General features: G+C 38.9%; 1 protein-coding gene across 1 annotated transcript in view; it reads right to left on the reverse strand.

The window, feature by feature from the left end:
* Window positions 1-470: 470 nt before the first annotated feature.
* Window positions 471-19,034, reverse strand: part of PAPPA (pappalysin 1) — a gene marked incomplete at both ends in the record, with an annotated part of 218,323 nt that continues 199,759 nt past the window's right edge. The window contains 3 exons of the mRNA XM_080940261.1: window positions 471-578; window positions 10,999-11,097; window positions 16,343-16,414. Coding sequence (XP_080796387.1) covers window positions 471-578; window positions 10,999-11,097; window positions 16,343-16,414 — 279 coding nt within the window. The remainder of the gene's footprint in view (window positions 579-10,998; window positions 11,098-16,342; window positions 16,415-19,034) is intronic.

Consider the following 19,034-nt stretch of genomic DNA (forward strand, 5'->3'; position numbering starts at 1 on the left):
GGGATCTTGGGAAATGAAAGATTGAATTTGGGGGGTTTTGTTATTTTTTTCCAGTTTTTCTTTTCTGCTCAGTTTCCAAAACTGCCTTCACACAGACATTTGTGTGGGTGTATATGCATGCCTGTGTATTAACCACCAATGTGCATACTCCTCTATACACACACAATTTTGTTGTTGATTGGGGCTGTGGTCATGTGAGAAATGGAAAGAACTTTCAGAGGCTCTAGGACTACATGCTGTGTGTGCAATCCATCTTAGACACAGGGTAATATTCCACTCCATCATTCAACATGGTGATACTCGCTTCACTTCCCCACAGTTGGTCCTTCCTGGGTGAAATTAAAGGCAGACCGGCTGGGTGCTAAGGATCCCTGGTGTGGAGAGGCCATTTCATTGAGCAGCAGACTGTGAAATCAATACCAGAGGGATGCGGGTCCTGGTGTTGGGAAATCTTTGACACCTGTCTTTCCTTAGCCATGGCCATAACCCCGAAAGTCTTTTCGGCTGTGTTCTTGGGCCTCAGGATCACGACAGGCGCAGTCATCTTGTAAGTCACAGGACATAGGAAACGGAGTGACCTGGAAAGAGAAAAACAAGAATGAATCAGATGCTCTGGTTTGATATTTAAGAGTGGTGGTAAAAAGGAAGGGGTAGTCAGCAGACTTGAAAAATAAATTCAAGTTCACATCACAGTTCTGCCTTTATATGTCAATAATATTTTCCCATAACACGAGCATCAGTATCATAGCAGATTACATTTGAAGAAGCAATTCTATCATGGAATTTACTGTCCAGATAAGAAAATGCTGGTTCTGATTCACTTTTACAGCTTTCTACTAATCAACTTTTTATCAATGATGAGATTGAAACCAAGAAACTAACACTATTTCTTCAAAGCAAACGAAGCATCTGATACTTAAAGTATAACAAACTACTTCTGTCTGCACCTTAGAAGGGACTGAGTCAGCTACATGGGCTGAGCAACGTGGGGAAAGATTGTAATGAGTACTCATACGTTGTTAGGATAATCATACAATGGTCTATCTGACAAGTAGAACTTCTGTGATAAACAAATTAAAATAAAAGGTAAGAATGCATCATTTAAAAGAATAAAGCTTTAAATACACAGTGGTATATTTGGGTTGGGGGAGCAAAATAAAATAAAAAAAAAAAGAACGCATAAAACAATTTTTCCATGGCCTCGGATGGGGCCTGAAGTCCTGAGCAAGGGGCATTTTACATACAAGTTTTGAATTAAGTTTTGGGAGGACCTTTCTTGGAAGCGGATTTTGAGCATAAGAAAAAGTGAAAGGCCAAAGTTCCATTTCCAGTCGATCCCTTCATGTGTTCTGTGACTTTGGGCTGGCTGGCCTTTCTAGAAAGTGGTAGGAAAAGCCCAACAGAGCAAGTGCCTTCCCCATCCGGCACATGACCCATCTTTCCACAGGTCACGGTGCAGTCCCTGCTGGAGTCTCAGCCTGAACTAACGCAAGTCGATTGCACCGTATTGCATCATGACAGTCGCTTGTAACTTTCCCCAGAGGGTCTCCCATCTGCGCAGATGGATTTAATGACCTCATTCGCCTCCTGCCTAGGCAGGGTCTCCAAGTGTTCATGATTGTCGCTGAGAGAGCATCTTTCTCTCCCTGATTATTATGTACTTGTGGACTAATTTTCTCTCTCTCTCTCTCTCTCTCTCTCTCTCTCTCTCTCTCTCTCTCTCTCTCTCTCTCTCTCTCTCTCTCTCTCTCTGTCTCTCTCTGTCTCTCTGTCTCTCTCTCTCTCTCTGTCTCTGTCTCTCTCTGTGTTTCACTCTGTCTCTCTCTCATTTCTTTTTTCTCACCTCCATAACTATTAACCTTTCTCCGACTTGAAATAGTTTCAATAATTTAAATTTAAGTATTAACCTTAACCCCTCTTTTTAAACTTATCTCAAGGGAAACCTTGAATATGTGACAATTTCTGGAGTCTTAGCAAACTCATTAATTAAATAAGAACAGTAGAAATATATCCTCATATCTCCCGACACTGTGATCAAGGCTATATAAAATACCTTATAAAAATATCTAGCCTGGGGCTTGATAAACGAATAAACTTAGTCAATTGTACAGACATACATTTTTATACATACATTACACCATTAGATCTTTGTATGAATTAATAATTAATATAATTCTTTATTATGGAGATAGATTGGGTCCATATTGTTGTGTATTATTTTCTTAGAGCCTAAACCACAAAGCAAGTTACTCTTTATTTGCCCAATGGCTCCCTCCCATGTCTAAGATATCTCTTTATATTACATTTCAACTAACAGGGAATTGGTGCTGGTCAGTGTCAGTCTTTTCCCACTGAGCACCTATTTTTTACCTTTACATTCAGACCCTTTTGCTTCTTTGGGACATTTACTTTCTAGCCTCTAAAAATTTGCAGCAAAACAAAACAAATAAACAACAAAATAACAACAACAAAAAACCTGGAAAAAAAATCCATTTTCAAGCATTCTTCCTAGTCTTTCTCAAATGTATTTTCCACAGCCTCTTCATCTTCAGGAGGATGTTAGAATCAAATATATATATATATATATATATATATATATATATATATATATATATGAAGAAATCAATCCTCTATCCATGGTAAAGAAAGTAAATGAGGATCTGAGACAAACTCCAGTTACTGACCTAGTCTGAAGAGGTCTACACTGGCAGTCCTGAGGTCCAGATTACATATTTTTGCTTCATGTTCATTAAACAGTTTGTGCAAATTTTTCTCTCTCATAGCCCATAGTTTCAACATGTATAAAGCAAAGATCAAAATAGCAGCAATACCTCATCTCATATGGTAGTGAAGACAAAACATGAGAAACCACATAGACTCCCCCTAGAACATGGTCCAAGACTTAGGATATACTCAGTAAGGAATAAGATATACAGAGTCACACTTTTCTATCATATATGCCACCATCTTCCCAGCCTCCTGTCACTGTCTTGTCACCTCTGCCCAGACGGTGTCTTCAATTTGTTGATCCCTCATCCTACCCTCTCTACTGACCTTGATTAAATTCTGCCCTTAAAATCTTCCAGTGACCTCTATTGGCTTCTCTATACTCTCTCCTTGTACCTCTTTTCCATCGAGCTCTGTTTCACCGAGGCAACAGAACCTCTGTGACCTGCACATCCACATATTTGGCCAATTTCGACTGTATAAAGAAAATTCAATCACTCCACACTAAACTTAGAGTCTGATGTCATCTGAGCCTTGCCTGTACCTTTTCTTTCATCTGCTATGAGGTGTAGTCACTTATAGAGTTAAGAGAGATTTGCCTATAAAGTGTTTAAGCATCCCTTCCCCTTTTTCTCATATTTAAGTCTTTATCCTTTCAATTTCCTCTTTCCTAACTATCATTCCACATGGATTATCTTTTCTTTGGTCTTAGGATATCACAGCGTATTATTTTTACACTCTTCCTACACAGAATTGCTTCTTGTTTATGTGTCTCCTCAGTCTGGGAAGATGAAGGGGCTAGTGTCGAATTTTAGCCAAGTGATAGCCCTGAGTAGATTCATCAGTGCCAGGGCACATGAATGCACAAACAGATCACTGGCACATGTCACAGAGTCCCCTGCTTTGTATAGTAAGCATTTATGATCTTTATGACCTATCATTTAGCATGGCCGAAAATATTTTTCAGTATGGAAAAGTAGGAAAGCAAACACAATCTAGAAAAATAAAGTTAAATAGTGTAGTTTGTGGGGTGTGTGTGTGTGTGTGTGTGTGTGTGTGTGTGTGTGTGTGTGTGGCGTTAAGTCTTAGGCCTTATATAGGCTAGGCAAGCCTCTTTTTCATCGAGCTACCCATAGCTCTTGCCTAGGAACTAGAAACAAAGAATTTTACCAACAAACTCTGCCTTGCCTGCTTCTTTTCCTATACTCATGAGCTCCATTAATGTCTCCAAAGTAACTGGCAGGCAGAGCTCTGGGACCAGCTGATTCTCACCCTGGTCTGGTTATGTATGAAAGAGGCTTCTATTCTCTATCCTTGCAAAGCCAACCCTGGAAGTTTCAACATTTCTTAAATAGATGCATAGACGCATCTGAGAGTATATAGTAGAGAATGTAATTAGAATATGGTAACAGTCGAGAAGGCTTGGGCCCCAAAGGGACTCCAGTACCATCTGTGACTATCCTGTTCTTTAAATATAGATATATTCATGAGATCATGGTAGTAGTTTGGAACTCACTTACAGGTTCTATATGAAAAACTATGCCTTGATAAAATCTCTACAATGTTCTGCTGAGGAATCAATAAAATCCAAACCAGCTCCTAGACCTTTGTCCCTTATGTTGAACCTAGTCCCGAGCTACTCTCAAGCTCATTGTGTGCTTCCCAGCAACCCTAATAAGGTAGCTATTCTTGCTATCCCTGCCTTATACCTCAGAGGAAACGAAGATGCAAAGAAGTGAGTCACTAGCTGGCAGGCGGCCAGGAACCTGCTTATGTGCGTATTATTTCTCAGTGTCATACACATGGCCCCCACAAGCAAGAACAGGAGTCATATTCATCTCAATGCAGAGGGAGATCTCCTAAGCATAGGGACCAATATCACACTTTGATATAGTAGGACCGATGAGTCTGATTTCCAGTCTCTGAATCCCTATGTAGATTTCCTTCTATGTGGCTTCCCATGAAAACCTGCCACATACTATGGTGACCAGATAATATCTGTAGATGCCCAATAAACATAAAGTAATGCTGTCTCGTGCCAGGCTCTGTTAACAAGACTAAATCAATGAGGCAAGGGAGGTTTCTCTCCTTTTTCCTCTTGGCTAGCCAATGGTGCTCAGACATGGGATTTCTCCATCTGGGTCAGCTGCCCATGCTACCCCCTTCATCTATGGGTGTGAATGGCTTAGGAATGTAGCTTGGGCAAACGTACCACAAAGCTCTGGCTGAGGCTCTTGTCTCAGGCGGGGAGACAGGCAAGGGCTAGATTCTGACTCATACTCAACAGGGAGGGAGTGGGCAAAATAGGGTGTGTGTGTGTGTGTGTGTGTGTGTGTGTGTGTGTGCATTTTAAGGAAACAAGGGATATTTTTTTGTTGACAGTCTAAAAGCTTCAGTTCTGCTACCTCATAGCATACCTATGCTATGGTACTTTGGGTCAGTCACTGGATCTCAGGCACTGCACAGTGTACATATAAATAGTTAGCAGGTCAAGTATATAAAGACATGATGCATGCAAACAATATGGTTTTTGGGATTGGGATAGATATATTCAGTGCCTAGTACAAAACAATGAGTGGATAGAGTAGAGTGCTTCAGTGTGGGTAAATTATCCATGATTGATGAAAAACATACATAGGCCTAATGAGGAAATGTACTGGTAGAGACGGGATGAGAACTGAGGTTTGAGCTGTTGCTCTGTAATCGACTTCAGGTCTGATCTCCAACAGATCACTTCCTTTTCTGAGCTTGAGGTTCTCCTTCAGTGAAAATGGAGGTAGTAAGAATCGGATCAAGAGAAATTTCTTTCCACAAATTATGTAAGCCATTCAGCACAGTCTGTGCCTCAAAATATGTGTTCATTGAATGATGGTGACATGACCATAATGGTCATGATGATGGTGACATTCGTTACGTCAATGCTGATATCGATACTGTCATAGTGAGGATGATGGAGGCCATGGATGATATCGATGACAGTGACAGTGACAGAGAAGGTAACTTTTTAAGGGTGTGTAATTAAAAGTCCTTTTGGTGTCCGATCCACATGAATATGTCATGGCCAACTTTGAACAGGAGGGGGACAGAAACAACTTTGGAGTCTGTGACTATCAGCCATGAAATGGTTGGGATGTTCTGTCTAGCTAGCTGCTCATTTTCTACTACTAATCCTTTCAGTTTGGCATAAGATGTCTTTGAAGATGCATTCTTGGCTCCTCTGAGCTGGTACAATGCTTGCAATACTGCTTGTACTTCCCCATTACCTTTGGAGAATGATCAGACATAGTGGCTTAAGTTGTAAAATCCTTATCCATCTAGGCTTCTTTCTTCTTCCTCTGTGCTCTGATCTGGCTCTATATAGCAAGAAGTGACTTTCTTCATACTTTCCCTAATTGATATCTGGGCTCTGGTATAGTCTGTGCCCTCTGCCAAAGACATTCTTTCTTCCTTTCACCCTGGGCCTGCTCCTCTCTAAAACCTTTCACCTCAGACCTTACGGAACTGATATGTCTCATCTGCTGTGATAGAAATCTTTGTTAATACACCACATTTTGTTATATTATCACCAACACATCAACTTAACTAAAATCACATATTTAATTATTCAAACAATGAAATCAGCCATTAATTATTAAAGCAATGAAGTCAGCCATCATGGACATTGTATTCAAGGCTAGTGGCTCCAATAAAAAATAATAAGCCAAAATCTTAAGAAGCAGAGGACTACCTACCTGTTCCTGCCTACCACATGATACATACAAGGCAGCTGTCTATGTAGGAAGTTGGATAAGTCCTGCTATTAAGGTTTTAAATATTGCCTTTGTATGACAACATGGCCCAGGATATTCTCTACATAGTGGATGTTGGTAAAGGCAGGTATAAACACAGACAGAGGAGGAAGACCAGAAGAAGTTCTCAGATGTCACTCTGAGCCAAGTAACTGGGAAACCCTAGTTCAGGGAAGTCTATCTTAACCATGGCCCCGGAGTGTATGAATATGTATGAAGGAAGACTCTTGCTACAACTGAAAATAAAAGATGCTTTGACAAGTCACATGCCCACTGAAAATTAGCCATGAAGCTTAAAGGCTGGTGATATGTTTATTAAATACCATCGATCTGTATCTCAGATCTACCCACTACTGACTGGATGATGTGAGACATTCTAAGTCCAAGTTTTCTTAACATCTACAACAAAGTGAAAAGTGAAATACCAGGAAAAAGCAGTTACCCTCGACAACTGTCAGTAAGGACTTCTCTAGAAGTGCGGAATCCTAATCCCATGTACATCTCTGTCACCTGGTCCTCATACTTGACCAGACTGAGTCTGTTTTCATCCTTGATGGATAGTTCTGGAAACACCATGTGTAAGAGATTCCCACCAAAATTTATTGCATAACAAGTGCTCATTAGGCACATGCTTCTGTTTGCAGCATCCCTTGTGGATCAGAGTACCAGACTGGGTGATCGAAGAAAGGGAATTTCCCGGGATAGAGGCCAAGGGTATGGGTGAGAAAAAAATAGACATGTCAAGTAAAAATGGTCAGGAACATAAAATCAAGAAAGCCTCTTCTCTCCAGTAAGAGGTTTCTTACTGGTTAAGCTGGAGAAAGAAAAAGAACTTTCTCCTGCCCCGTGTATATACAGAATTACCTGCAAGCTGGGCAGCCTGGGATGTCAGGGATTACCTAGGCAACACTGCTTCTGGGATAGCTGCTTTCATGTGCCACAGGGAGGGTCCCCCACCCAAGTTCTCTGGCAGCCTTGGAACACCATAAAATGTCTGTAGCCTAAACTGAGAGAGTCATGCCCAGGTGCACTGAGAACAAGGCCCTATTCACAGGTACTTTCGCCTTCTGAGACTCAGCCCTGTGCTGAAGAAGGAGCAGGACTTGTGAGTCAGACAGGACTTGATTTGAATTTGGACTTTGCCAATCATTGGTCAAATGAAATTGGGCAAGCCTCATAATTATTTGGAGGCCAAGTCAGTTTGTCTGTTCTATACAGGTAATAATATTGACTTGCCAGTGTTGACATGGGATTAAAAAAGAGTCTTGGCTCAATATTTTATATCTACTAAATAAATACAAGAGAAAGGAAGGGAAGTATAGATGAAAGAAATACAGAATAATTTGTATAGAATTCTCAAATTTCAGCAAAAGGAGAACCCAAGAGAGAGTCTGCCATATGAGGTGATTTACATACATGTTTGCTACCCTTGGATTGTTTGTTTGTGTTTTATTTTGTTTTACTTTGTTGCCTATCATCCTCGCCAAACCAGTCTACTGTAGAGAGTAGCCGGGTGTATACAAATGTGCTTCAAGAAGGTGAGGCTTGAAGCTTACTTAGAAAGTACGCTAGGCAATTTAAAAGGAGGACATGTGATGTTAATGTAAGATACTTTCCCTATTCTTTTTGGAATTTCCACTTTGACAAGTGTTAATCACAGGTTTAATAACTATGACAATATTACACATACTCTGAGAAAACTCTTTAACCTCCATAATCTATCCTCTAGGTCATTAAGCACCCCACCATTTGTTCCAAAACTTATTCACCTTTGCTGAGACACCCTTCCTCCTTAGAATTAATATACATTCTCGGGGAACCTTTCTTCCTGAAGTCCTAAATCTTTCACAAAGACATCTAGAAGGGCTGTCACTAAATTCTCATTATTGCAGATGTACCCAACTCAGGAACAGAGAACCAAATAATGACTCTGTCTTTCTCTCTCTCTCTCTCTCTCTCTCTCTCTCTCTCTCTCTCTCTCTCTCTCTCTGTCTCTGTCTATGTCTCTCTGTCTCTCTCTCTCTCTCTCTCTCTCTCTCTCTCTCTCTCTCTCACTCTCTCTCTCTCTTGGAGTCTACATGTGAACTTCAGTCACATTACTTCACCTCCCCACAGCACGTTCTTGTCAAAACAGTAACACATTTAAGAAGGCTCCCAAGTAGTTTTATGATATTTTAGTTTTAGTATAAAATTATTTTAATCATAGGCAGCATTTGATCAACTTGTGAGCTCAATTAGGGATGACATTTTTAAGAGATTTCTATTTAAAATAAAACTATGTCATTTATTATTAAAAAAATAACCACACTACTCTGATGGACTAAAATATGATAGGTTATATTCTCCACAAGCAGACACCAAGAACTTTACATCTTCAATCCTTGTCATTTTAGTCTTAGAAATGATTTTGTAAAGGAACACTTGTAGTCCTGAATGTACTTACATGCACAAAAAAATGAACAACACTCAAACGTTCAAGACAAGAGTTAAAATAAATGGTTACTTATCACAAATGTTGTATATTACAATTGACTAATAAACAGCAACATAACAAAAATATACCTGAATTGTTAGACCATTTGTGTGCATAAATTTTTCTGTGCCAAATAAATAGAAGTTAGAACCCAAACTGAGAATGTACTGATTCACAGAGGTGTACATACCTTTATACTTACAAAATATGTAAAAAAAAAAAAAAGCAAAAATACAAAAACAAACAAACAAACAAAGGGCAATGCCATTTTATTCAATGGTATAACCATTGGTAAGTTGCCCATGCTACAGTAAATAACCCCCACCCAGGCTCAGGCAAGAAATCATACACAAAAAGAAGGCAGAAGGTAGGTTCTGGGCATGTTTAGAAGGCAGGGTTTTGATGGGAGACTGAGAATGAGGGGTAAAACATGGCTAGCATTTATTATGGAAATATATGAAATAGTAAAACAAGAAAGATATGTAAAACAAAAAGCAACCATGATTTTCTTCACGCTGAAAGAGATTATATTCTCTCTTTATTTTATTTTATTTTATTTTATTTTTTGTTTTCTCAAAGAGTGAGATACATATTATTCCATTATTAGGACAAAAATCATAAAATTTATTAACAGGAAATTGCTTTTATTCTCCTATTTTAAGCAGAAAGCATGTATCTTCAGTCTTTTAGCAAAAGTACAAAACCAAAAACCACAAAAGGTCAGGCATTTTGCAAAAATACTGCCCACTTGGGACTGACTGGATTCCAGAGGACCCCAGCATTCTTATTGGTCAGCCATTAACATACTCTGATTTGAGTATGTGCTCAGAAGTCTTTAAAATGTGAGGCCTGAGCATGTTTCATGAAGCAACCAGCTATGTTAAGGTTGTTCTAACAAGGGCTTAGGCTGGCAGCCACAAAACTTGCATCATTTCCTCTGTTATCTGGCACAAACCAACCTCCTTCTGGCCTCAGTGTCTCAGTAGTGAAATGGGGAGGTTGTGTGGAATAATCTCCCAGTCATCAGCTGTCACTTAAATTCTTTTCTTTTCTAGTGACCTAGTTCACATTTCTTTATCATAGACTATTTGAGAAAATCTTCTCTGGAACAGAAAGACTTTTTGTCTCATGTTCTAGATAGCTGCAAGCACCAGAGCATTTCTTCTCCATGGTTACAAGAATGCCTTTAGCTCCAGGTGCCTAGGTGTCTCACCCATTTTAAAACCAGAGCCCCAAATTCTATTCTTAATCTTCTCAGGAAGTTAGCAGATGTGACCACTTTTTGAGGTATCTGATGAGCATCTTGCTCTAAGGCTCCTGTTTCCTGTTTTACTACAAATAATTGAACCACTGCATGTGGGTGTGCGTCCTAATGCCAAGGGAAGATTATGACACTGCAATCTCTCTTCCTACATGTAAACAAGGTCCTTCACAGACCTCATATTCCACAGGCACAAAAACAACAGATAATAGAGTGTTCATGGGGCATAGATATTCCACATGTGTGTGTCCTGTGTTTACTTAACTTTTGCTTGGGATATATCACTTAGGAAAAATATTGTCTCTAAAATTTATAAGCTAGTCACTTGCTTTAAATAATCTTTTCTTTGTCATGTTCTTGTCCCTTATCTTGTTTGGATGGCATAGCTACTACTCCCACTGCAGAGCCTCTTGTGACCAGTCTTCTCTGATCAGTCTTCTCTTATAGTGTGTGTTGTTTTTTTATCTGCTTCTACACCTGACACTAAGCTTTAAGGACCACCTCTGTAAAGACCAGCTACCTCCTTAGTACATGATTTTAGCTTTGCTGCTAACTAAAGAAATAATAATAATAATAATAATAATAATAATAATAATAATAATAGTAAACAATCTAGAGCAATATCAAACCTGAAGACAGAGCAAGAACATGGCCACAGCAACAAGTCATCTACTGTGTAGAAGAGACCTTAGCCAGCAGGCTGGAGAGCCACAGAGGAGGCAGGTATGAGGAGGTTAACAATGGCATACCTTTTTGGTCTTTACTGTGGAGGTGCAGCAGTCCCCCCCATCATAGTTGCAGAAAGCTCGATTGTTGATGGCATCACAGTAATTGTCTCCCATGAATGGCTGTAAAAAAGAAGAGAAGCAGGGAAGAAATGAGGCTGTTATTATCCTGGCACGAGAGGGAGCTGCTCTCAGCACTTCACTGAGGCCTCTATGGTTGTCTGGCAGTCTCTCTTCTTCTTACAAATCTCCATCATCAGCCAACTTGGCTTTCAATTCTAACACCCCCTTGGGTACATTTTGCTTTTTACCGTTTATAAACATTTTTATGTGCCATATTTTTCCCTGTTGGAATATGACTAGGCTGAGAAATATATTTTGTTTGCTGTAGTATGAAAATTAAAACACGGTGTACTCTTTCTTTCTCTTGCTTTCTTCCTCCCTTTTTTCTTCCCCCCCCCCTTTCTTTCTAAATTATAAGGTACATTTTACTTTAAGACAATAAAATCTCTCTGTATATTTCTTTAATCATTTATAGGCAGACAAATGAGAAATCTGGATATAAACCCTCAGAATTTCAAACATAAAAATTAAGGATTCGTGGGGATTGGGCTAAAAAATTTATGTACTAATAGCAGTCTCTCTAAAAGGACTACAGATTTACTCAGAGTCTTAAGCCTTTGCAGGTCTCTTTTTACATTTTCTTGAAACTTAAAAAGTCTCTGTCACAATTCCCACTTCATAAGACAACACCTGGAGAGTAAAGGTAACAAATCAAATTGGTCAAAATCATGCTGGCCAAAACAAAAACAAAAAGAAAAACAAAAACAAGATCTAAACCTATCTCCTCAGTGCCCCTACCCATTCTATAATGTTTTAGTTCACAGTATTGTATTTTCTTGTATTTTTTCAACGAGTTCTATACATTTTGTGTTTCTCCAAAAATGAGAGAATGAAGACAGAGATCTTTTTTTCTTTTTTTAGTAGAAAAGAAATACATATTTGTTTTATTGAAACCAGGCTTAAACTTGTGTTAAACAAATAAGCCCTGTGAATAGCACCATGGTTGATTCTATCCTGCCTTCCCAAACCATTTTACAATTTAGTAAGTCAACAGGGGAGCAAATGTCTTACATCTACCTGTGATCCTTAAATACAAAAACAGATTGGATAATTAACCCTGCATAGTTATAAATCCGATTTGTTCTACAACCAGTCCTCACACACAACCATCCCTGCATATATACTACAACTGATCATGACAAAGTTTTAAAAAGCTGTAAGAAATACATTTCTAACTAGATAAGTTGCAAATTTCAAAAGGGTATGGAAAAAAACTAAATCCAAGAATTCCTTCTTATGTTCAAAGAAATAGACTTTCTGTAAAAATATATACAATTTTTACAGACAAATACATTTCATAAGTTTTCTTAAAAATTGAGGCTGTTCAGTTTTGTAACTAATTAGTGAATCTTAAGTACTTTTTGGCCATCATTAGGCTAATTTTTAACCTACAAGTAACCAAACTGACTAGAAGCTGCAATGCTGTACTAGAATGTGAAGGGAGGCACTCTCTGAGCAGGCCCAGGTGTGCGTCTCGGCAAAGTTCAAGTGTGCAGAACTTCTAGACCTGTCTACTTGGCTTGAAGACAGAGATCTTTGATAACCTGAAAATTTAAGGAATCTCATTGATGGCACCCATGCACCTGAATGTACACAAACACACACACACACACACACACACACACACACACACACATACACACACACATAAATGTGTATGCATGTGCAAGTGTGTGTTCGTGTATGTGTGTGTATGTTTCCTCACTCTAATCATCAACACAGTATATTATGTGTCTGTTTAAGTGTTTATTATGATAGTATACTGTAAGTCCCTAAAAAACATAAGCAGTATTTAATTTATCTGTGTCTCTCAATCATCTAGAACCCTAATTGAAATTAATAGTGTAAGAAACATGTCATCACTTGTCAAAGATTGGCTCAAACCAGCACACTGCCATTCATTCACCTGTGACCACTTTTTCTTCCCATCTTGGCTGACTCTGAGGAGAACCAAACTCAGAAGGAATCTAATCTGTGTTCCATGATTGGCTTTGCATATGTGCTCCAAATTCTCACTCATCCAGCTTTTGTGCCTGCAACTCTGTATGTTAAATTCATGTTTCTCATTTAGAGTGTAAGACAGATCTGGGTAAGATGGAGCTAACAATATTGCTGAGCTCATACATATGAAAACACACACAACACACACACACTCACACACACACACACACACACACACACACACACACACGGCTCCAAGTTAAGGAATGACTCTGCCATGCAACTTCTACTGCAAACACATGGTTACATTCATATTCAACAACAAAGCATAAGGCCTTTTTCATTTGAATTCTTCTGCAGATAATCTGTGAAAAGAGTAGTAAAGGTAAATCACAGTCCCTATCAGAGAATGCATGAAACTGGATTGGCAAAGGAGGAGTTGGCTTCCTTCATGAAGCTTCTTTCCTTGATGTCACAACTATTCATCCACCCACCCACCCACCCACCCATCCATCCATCTATCCACTCATTCACCCACCCATCCATCTATCTCCATCCATCCATTCATCCATCCATCTATCTCCATCCATCCATTCATCCATCCATCTATCCATCTATCCATCCACTCTTCCTTCTATCCATGTACCTTACCCACCTAGATCATATACTTTATGAACAAATGGGGTCATTAATCAAACAGTCACTTGACACTATTATAGTAAAGAGATTGAACTTGTCTGAGACTGTTCAGTGAAAATGTCCTGGTAAGGAAATGATATTTAAAAGGAGATAACAATCATAAATAAGAGTGAATTAGGTGGGGGAAGAGGGACTTTTTTTTAGAGATAGAAAAAAACATGGGAAAGATTGCTGTATAGAGCTTTATCTTACATCTAGTTAGTACGTTAAATAATAATACATTCAGACCAAAAAACACACCATTCTTCAGAATATAGCTCAAAAATCATCTTCACCCACTCTTGTGCTTTTTCTAATGGGCCCTGAATGTTCTATGTTTCCACATGCTCTTGTACTCATTTTAAATATAGTATGGTCCATAATGTTAGATTTTCATCTTTGTCTTCTTTGTTATCACTTAAGATTTTAAGACATAAGTCATCTGGTTTCATACCCCAATTTTCCTACAAAAAATATTTGGAAACTCACACAAATATTTATCAAATATATAATCAATAAACATTTAGCAAATAGTGCATGTTGGGTGGATATATGGGGAACAAAAGATCACAGGTGACTTGTTATCATAGCTGACATTGCTGCTATTATAACTTACATGAAACTATGTGCATCCCAGAATTTTGAAGAATGACTGACCATATAAAGAACTTAAATAGGCTTTGAATAAATGAGTGAAATGTTGACTAGGACTCAGTTGTGAGCAGAAGAATGATACTCAGAGGTCCTGTTTGTATCTTGACTTACTCTAGACAACTAGCGTTTGATATCTCACTCCTGGTCCCAGCATTTATTTCTCTTCTGAGCATTATTTTATTCTTCAATAAGACATAGAGTATTAGCTCTAAAGTGAGAAGGACAGAACAAGATGAGGGGTAAGAGCGATAAGCATCACCGTCAGGGTTCAGTGCCCATCAGTGATAGAGGGTCTTTTGGCTCAATGCTGAGTCAAAAGAGGGATCAAATTCTGCTGTCACACTGAAGGACCAGACTCCCAGCTCAGCATAATGAGTGCTCAGGTAACTAAAGATGCCTTTCCCACAAACACAGGACAGATTTGGAGACATGAAAAGAAGCAACAGTGGCAAGGCCCTGGCCTTATTTTGTCAGGATGAAGTCTGGAGGAATAAGAGTTCTTGAAGACTACCATGCTGCCTACCCTGAAAAATACATATGTGATTCACTAACCATAGCAGGAAGAAACATGTGGCCCCTAATGTTTTGTGATGCTTTAAGCAAATGGTGATGAACAGGAGATAAATAGAAAGCAAGGAAAAAATGCAGACTAGCAGACAGAATATCTGGCCTCGTATTGATTCTGTGGCTATTGTGCTATTCAAACAAATATCATTCTATTGATCTCTGATTCTAATTTTCCTGTTTAGGTAGCAATCTGGTAGAGCTAGGTCATGTTAGAAATATTCTCAGCTTTGGAGTTCCACCAAATTCTCCTGGAAATACTTGTCTTGATCTGTTTCCTCGTCTTTTAAATAATTATGTGGTTTTGATGATCTTTTTATTTAAAGAGCATCTCCAGTTCACACAAATGTTTCTAGAACATTATCATGGCCCTCTACCTGAATTCTGAGACTACAGAGATTTGATACCCATTTGGGAATGGTTGTGAAGCTCTGTTTCTGCTCTGTCTGAGAAGACTGCTTCTTTCTATACATTTGTTAGGGACACTATGTTGTATCTTCTCAGGAAATGTCAAGGAAGGGCCAAATTAATGCAGAGAAACAGGTTTGGTTTCCATGTAAGCCTTTCATCAAGAATAAAGCTACATCCCAAGAACTTGTCTGTTGACCCATTCCCAAACGGTCATCAATAGAACTCACTCACCATCATTCTAAGGCCAGGAAATGGCTTAACCGGGAAGTCAACAACTTTGAGGGTCCGAAAGAATCTTGAACCTTAACCCAAAGGTTCAGTTAAAAGTGTCCAGATTATTTCTGGAATTGAAGGATTAGTAAGTGACTAAGATGTGGAGACAGACAGAATTCACCTGGAAGCAAGTGTCATCAGGGAAATAAAAATTAAAAGAAAGATGACCTCACGTGGCATTAGACAGGCAAAATGATGCATTGCTATTAGAACACCTGCTTCAGTATTCATGTCACATAAATATGGTTTCTGTTTATTTGCCTTCTACACATATGCACAGGTTGTGCATTAAGATCTTACTAGTTACAATGAGCATAAAGTACATGTAAAACAAGATGTAACCTTCTACCACATTATCTGATGTTTTCTTTTGTGTGAGTGCTGGATCTGAACTCCTGCTCTCAAACTTGCATATTAATCATGTTTCTGATTGACTGTCGTCCTATCTGCTCTGTTCCAATAATTTTTACCTATAGGCTTTACACAAAAAAAAAGCTTGCCTTGGACGCTCTGAACTATTATATACTCTATTTTTTTAGTATGTTTCTTCGTACCTCTCTATCTGGATTTTATCTGTAGAAGATTATGATACTCTGCTGCGTTCTAATAATTTTATTGATGCATATGTACACTACTTAGTAGGTGTAGTACGTTGTAACCACCACAATCAAAACAACACCATAAGTACATTTTCTGAGCTGAGATATCTCCTCTTGTGACTCACCTCACAGCCTTTGACACAGTGGATCAGAGCAGGATGGGGATACCACTGGAGACCAGCCGTGCAGACAATCCTCTGCAGAGAGATGGAGAAAGGGATCAGATAGGTTTGGGATTGGGAGGGAACCAACTTTTTTGTTGGCATCACATTAAAGCACCTCATCTCTTTTGGTCTATCCAAATCCTGACCTCACCCTGGTATTTACATGAAGAAGTTGCCCAGGTACTTGCAATAACAGGATCCCTAAGATTAAAATAATATTTGTATTCATCGCATGTGTCATGGTTCTTTTTGCTGTGGTAGGAATAAGGGTTAAGGAGAAGCAGACTTGTGGGAAAGGAAACACAAGCAGAAAAGCTTTTCAGAAAACTCATGTTTGACCTTTCGCTCATTGGGAACAAGGTAGGAGAAAAAGGACGTGTGTGTGTGTGTGTGTGTGTGTGTACCTTTGTGGCTATAGTAGAGATGTTAGCAAACAGTAAAGATTGAGGCTTCTACCAGTATAAGCTCCTTCTCCCACAGCAACCTGAGGATCATTTTTAATCAGAACTTGTAGAATTTGTCTCCTCCATTAAGAAGACAGATTTGTCTGCTCTGTTTTAAACTCTAATCAGCCCAAATATCTGAGTGCAGGATTATGATTTTGTAGCTGAAAAGTAAGTTTCCTCAGTGATGCTAGTATGTCATATAATTATCTGAGAACAGCAGGGCTAGTTCAGGAATGAGGGAACCTTAGTTGTGGATCTTCAGGTAGTCAAAGAACCTTCTTGCTATCATGTTTTGCTAACAGCTCCCGGAAGCTACACACACTTTGTTTCACAGAGAACTGGTGCTTCTTCACTGAAATATCTGCTCCGTTTCGGCGTCTGAAGAATCTTTTTCTGTCTTCTAAATATCTTTACATCTCACACACTCCATGGTGTTTTTCACAACCAAGTCAGACAGAACACACAAGTACACATTCTCTCTCTCTCTCTCTCTCTCTCTCTCTCTCTCTCTCTCTCACACACACACACACACACACACACACGTGAACACATGAACACACTTGTGTGTGCACACTTACACATGGTAATACTTCTTATGTGTTTAATAACATTTAAAATATACTGAGTGCATTCTTGTCATTAATTAAATTGTATATTATCCTATTTATTTCTTGCTACCAACATGTGAGGTAGGCATTAATCTTGTGTGATAGTAGCATAAACTTTCTAAGCTCCATAACTCTTAAGAGGGGGAATCTAAGATTTGACAATATCAGTTGTTCCAGAAATGATTTAAGTTAACTTATTACATGAAATCCATTGTGACAGTATTTTATAACATAGATGAACAATGAAAGACAGAGAAATCCAAAAGGATGGCATAGTATTCAGATTGGAATGATCACAAAAATCCTAAATGCTCCCTTTTAAAATGTCCCATAGAAGCTTCTCTTTGAATACAGCATTACAACTGTTTCTTTAAGTAAATGAAATATGTGCTTATTTACAGAGGTAAAGGTAGCTATGAGTTGGACCAGCCATGGAAGTATGGAAGTTATATGTATGGGCAGAGATTGCTCTCCTGGATGAGTGCCAATTGATTAATTTAATTAAGAAATGAACAGTCACATGGGCCAGAAAGTGGGAAATGCATGTGACCATCCTATTTTCTCCCTGAGGGCAGACTTACATGAGAGCCAAAGTGTAATTAGTTTCTTGGCATGCTTCGAACAGAGGAAGTCACATGACCTCAGTCTAAGACTAGGGTGACTTTCTTCTTAGTTCTACAGCACTTGAGGTTCACAGATTGGATATTCTTGTGTGGGACAGTGCCTGGCCCTCTTAGATTACTCAGTAAATAGATTTGTTTCATTTTGTTTTGAATGAAGGAATGGATCTATTTTATAGTAGAGATCATTTTTTTCCAGTGGTCAATAACTTCATCTGTCCTTCTTATTTCTTGAGTGTCAGAATATAACTGACATCATTCACAGTGACTATTAGTCATAGTCTGAGTTAAAATTAATATCGTGTACAAAAGAACATAATGTATCCACTATCTCGCTTCTGTTGATATGTAGTCAGAATTTTCCAACTATCCACACCTCTTTTTTTGTCTCAAAAAATGGGGGGGGATGGTTTACTGTGTAGCCCAGGCTGGCTTAAATTTGAGACACCCCTGCCTTATTGGAATTACAGATCTATGCTGTAACACCAGGGCCACCATGGAATTTGAAATAAAACATGTATGAATAAAATTTTAACTTGAACTTCTGGTAAAGTATATATAAAATGTGTCCTGAAAAGGGGCATAAGCTTGCTAGAACGACACATTGAGAAGAACCAATAGGAAGAATGGCTTCCTGGAAAAAGCAGGTAAGCTTCCTGGGAGTGGGTCCAGCTTTCAGATATCCCTGTGTTGTTCAGAGTCAGGCGTGTAGCCCAACAGAAGAACACAGGAAGCGATGTCAGTATGCTCCACATTCATTTCTTCCTCTGCAGCCCAGTCCCAAGGCCAAAGTGGACAAGCCCACCATCTTTACTTCTCGAAGGGGCTTCAGTAAGACTTTCATTTATGGGTCCAAGAGTTTGGTCATAACCCAACCCAGGGATATCAAAGGTTCAAACAAAAGGAAACAGCCGTGTTAGTATGAACTAGGGACTTGATATCCATGTTACCCTTCTTATTGGAGATTTAATATAGTCCT

This window comes from Micromys minutus, assembly GCF_963924665.1.
Source record: "Micromys minutus genome assembly, chromosome: 28".
In the NCBI taxonomy this organism is placed as follows: domain Eukaryota; kingdom Metazoa; phylum Chordata; class Mammalia; order Rodentia; family Muridae; genus Micromys; species Micromys minutus.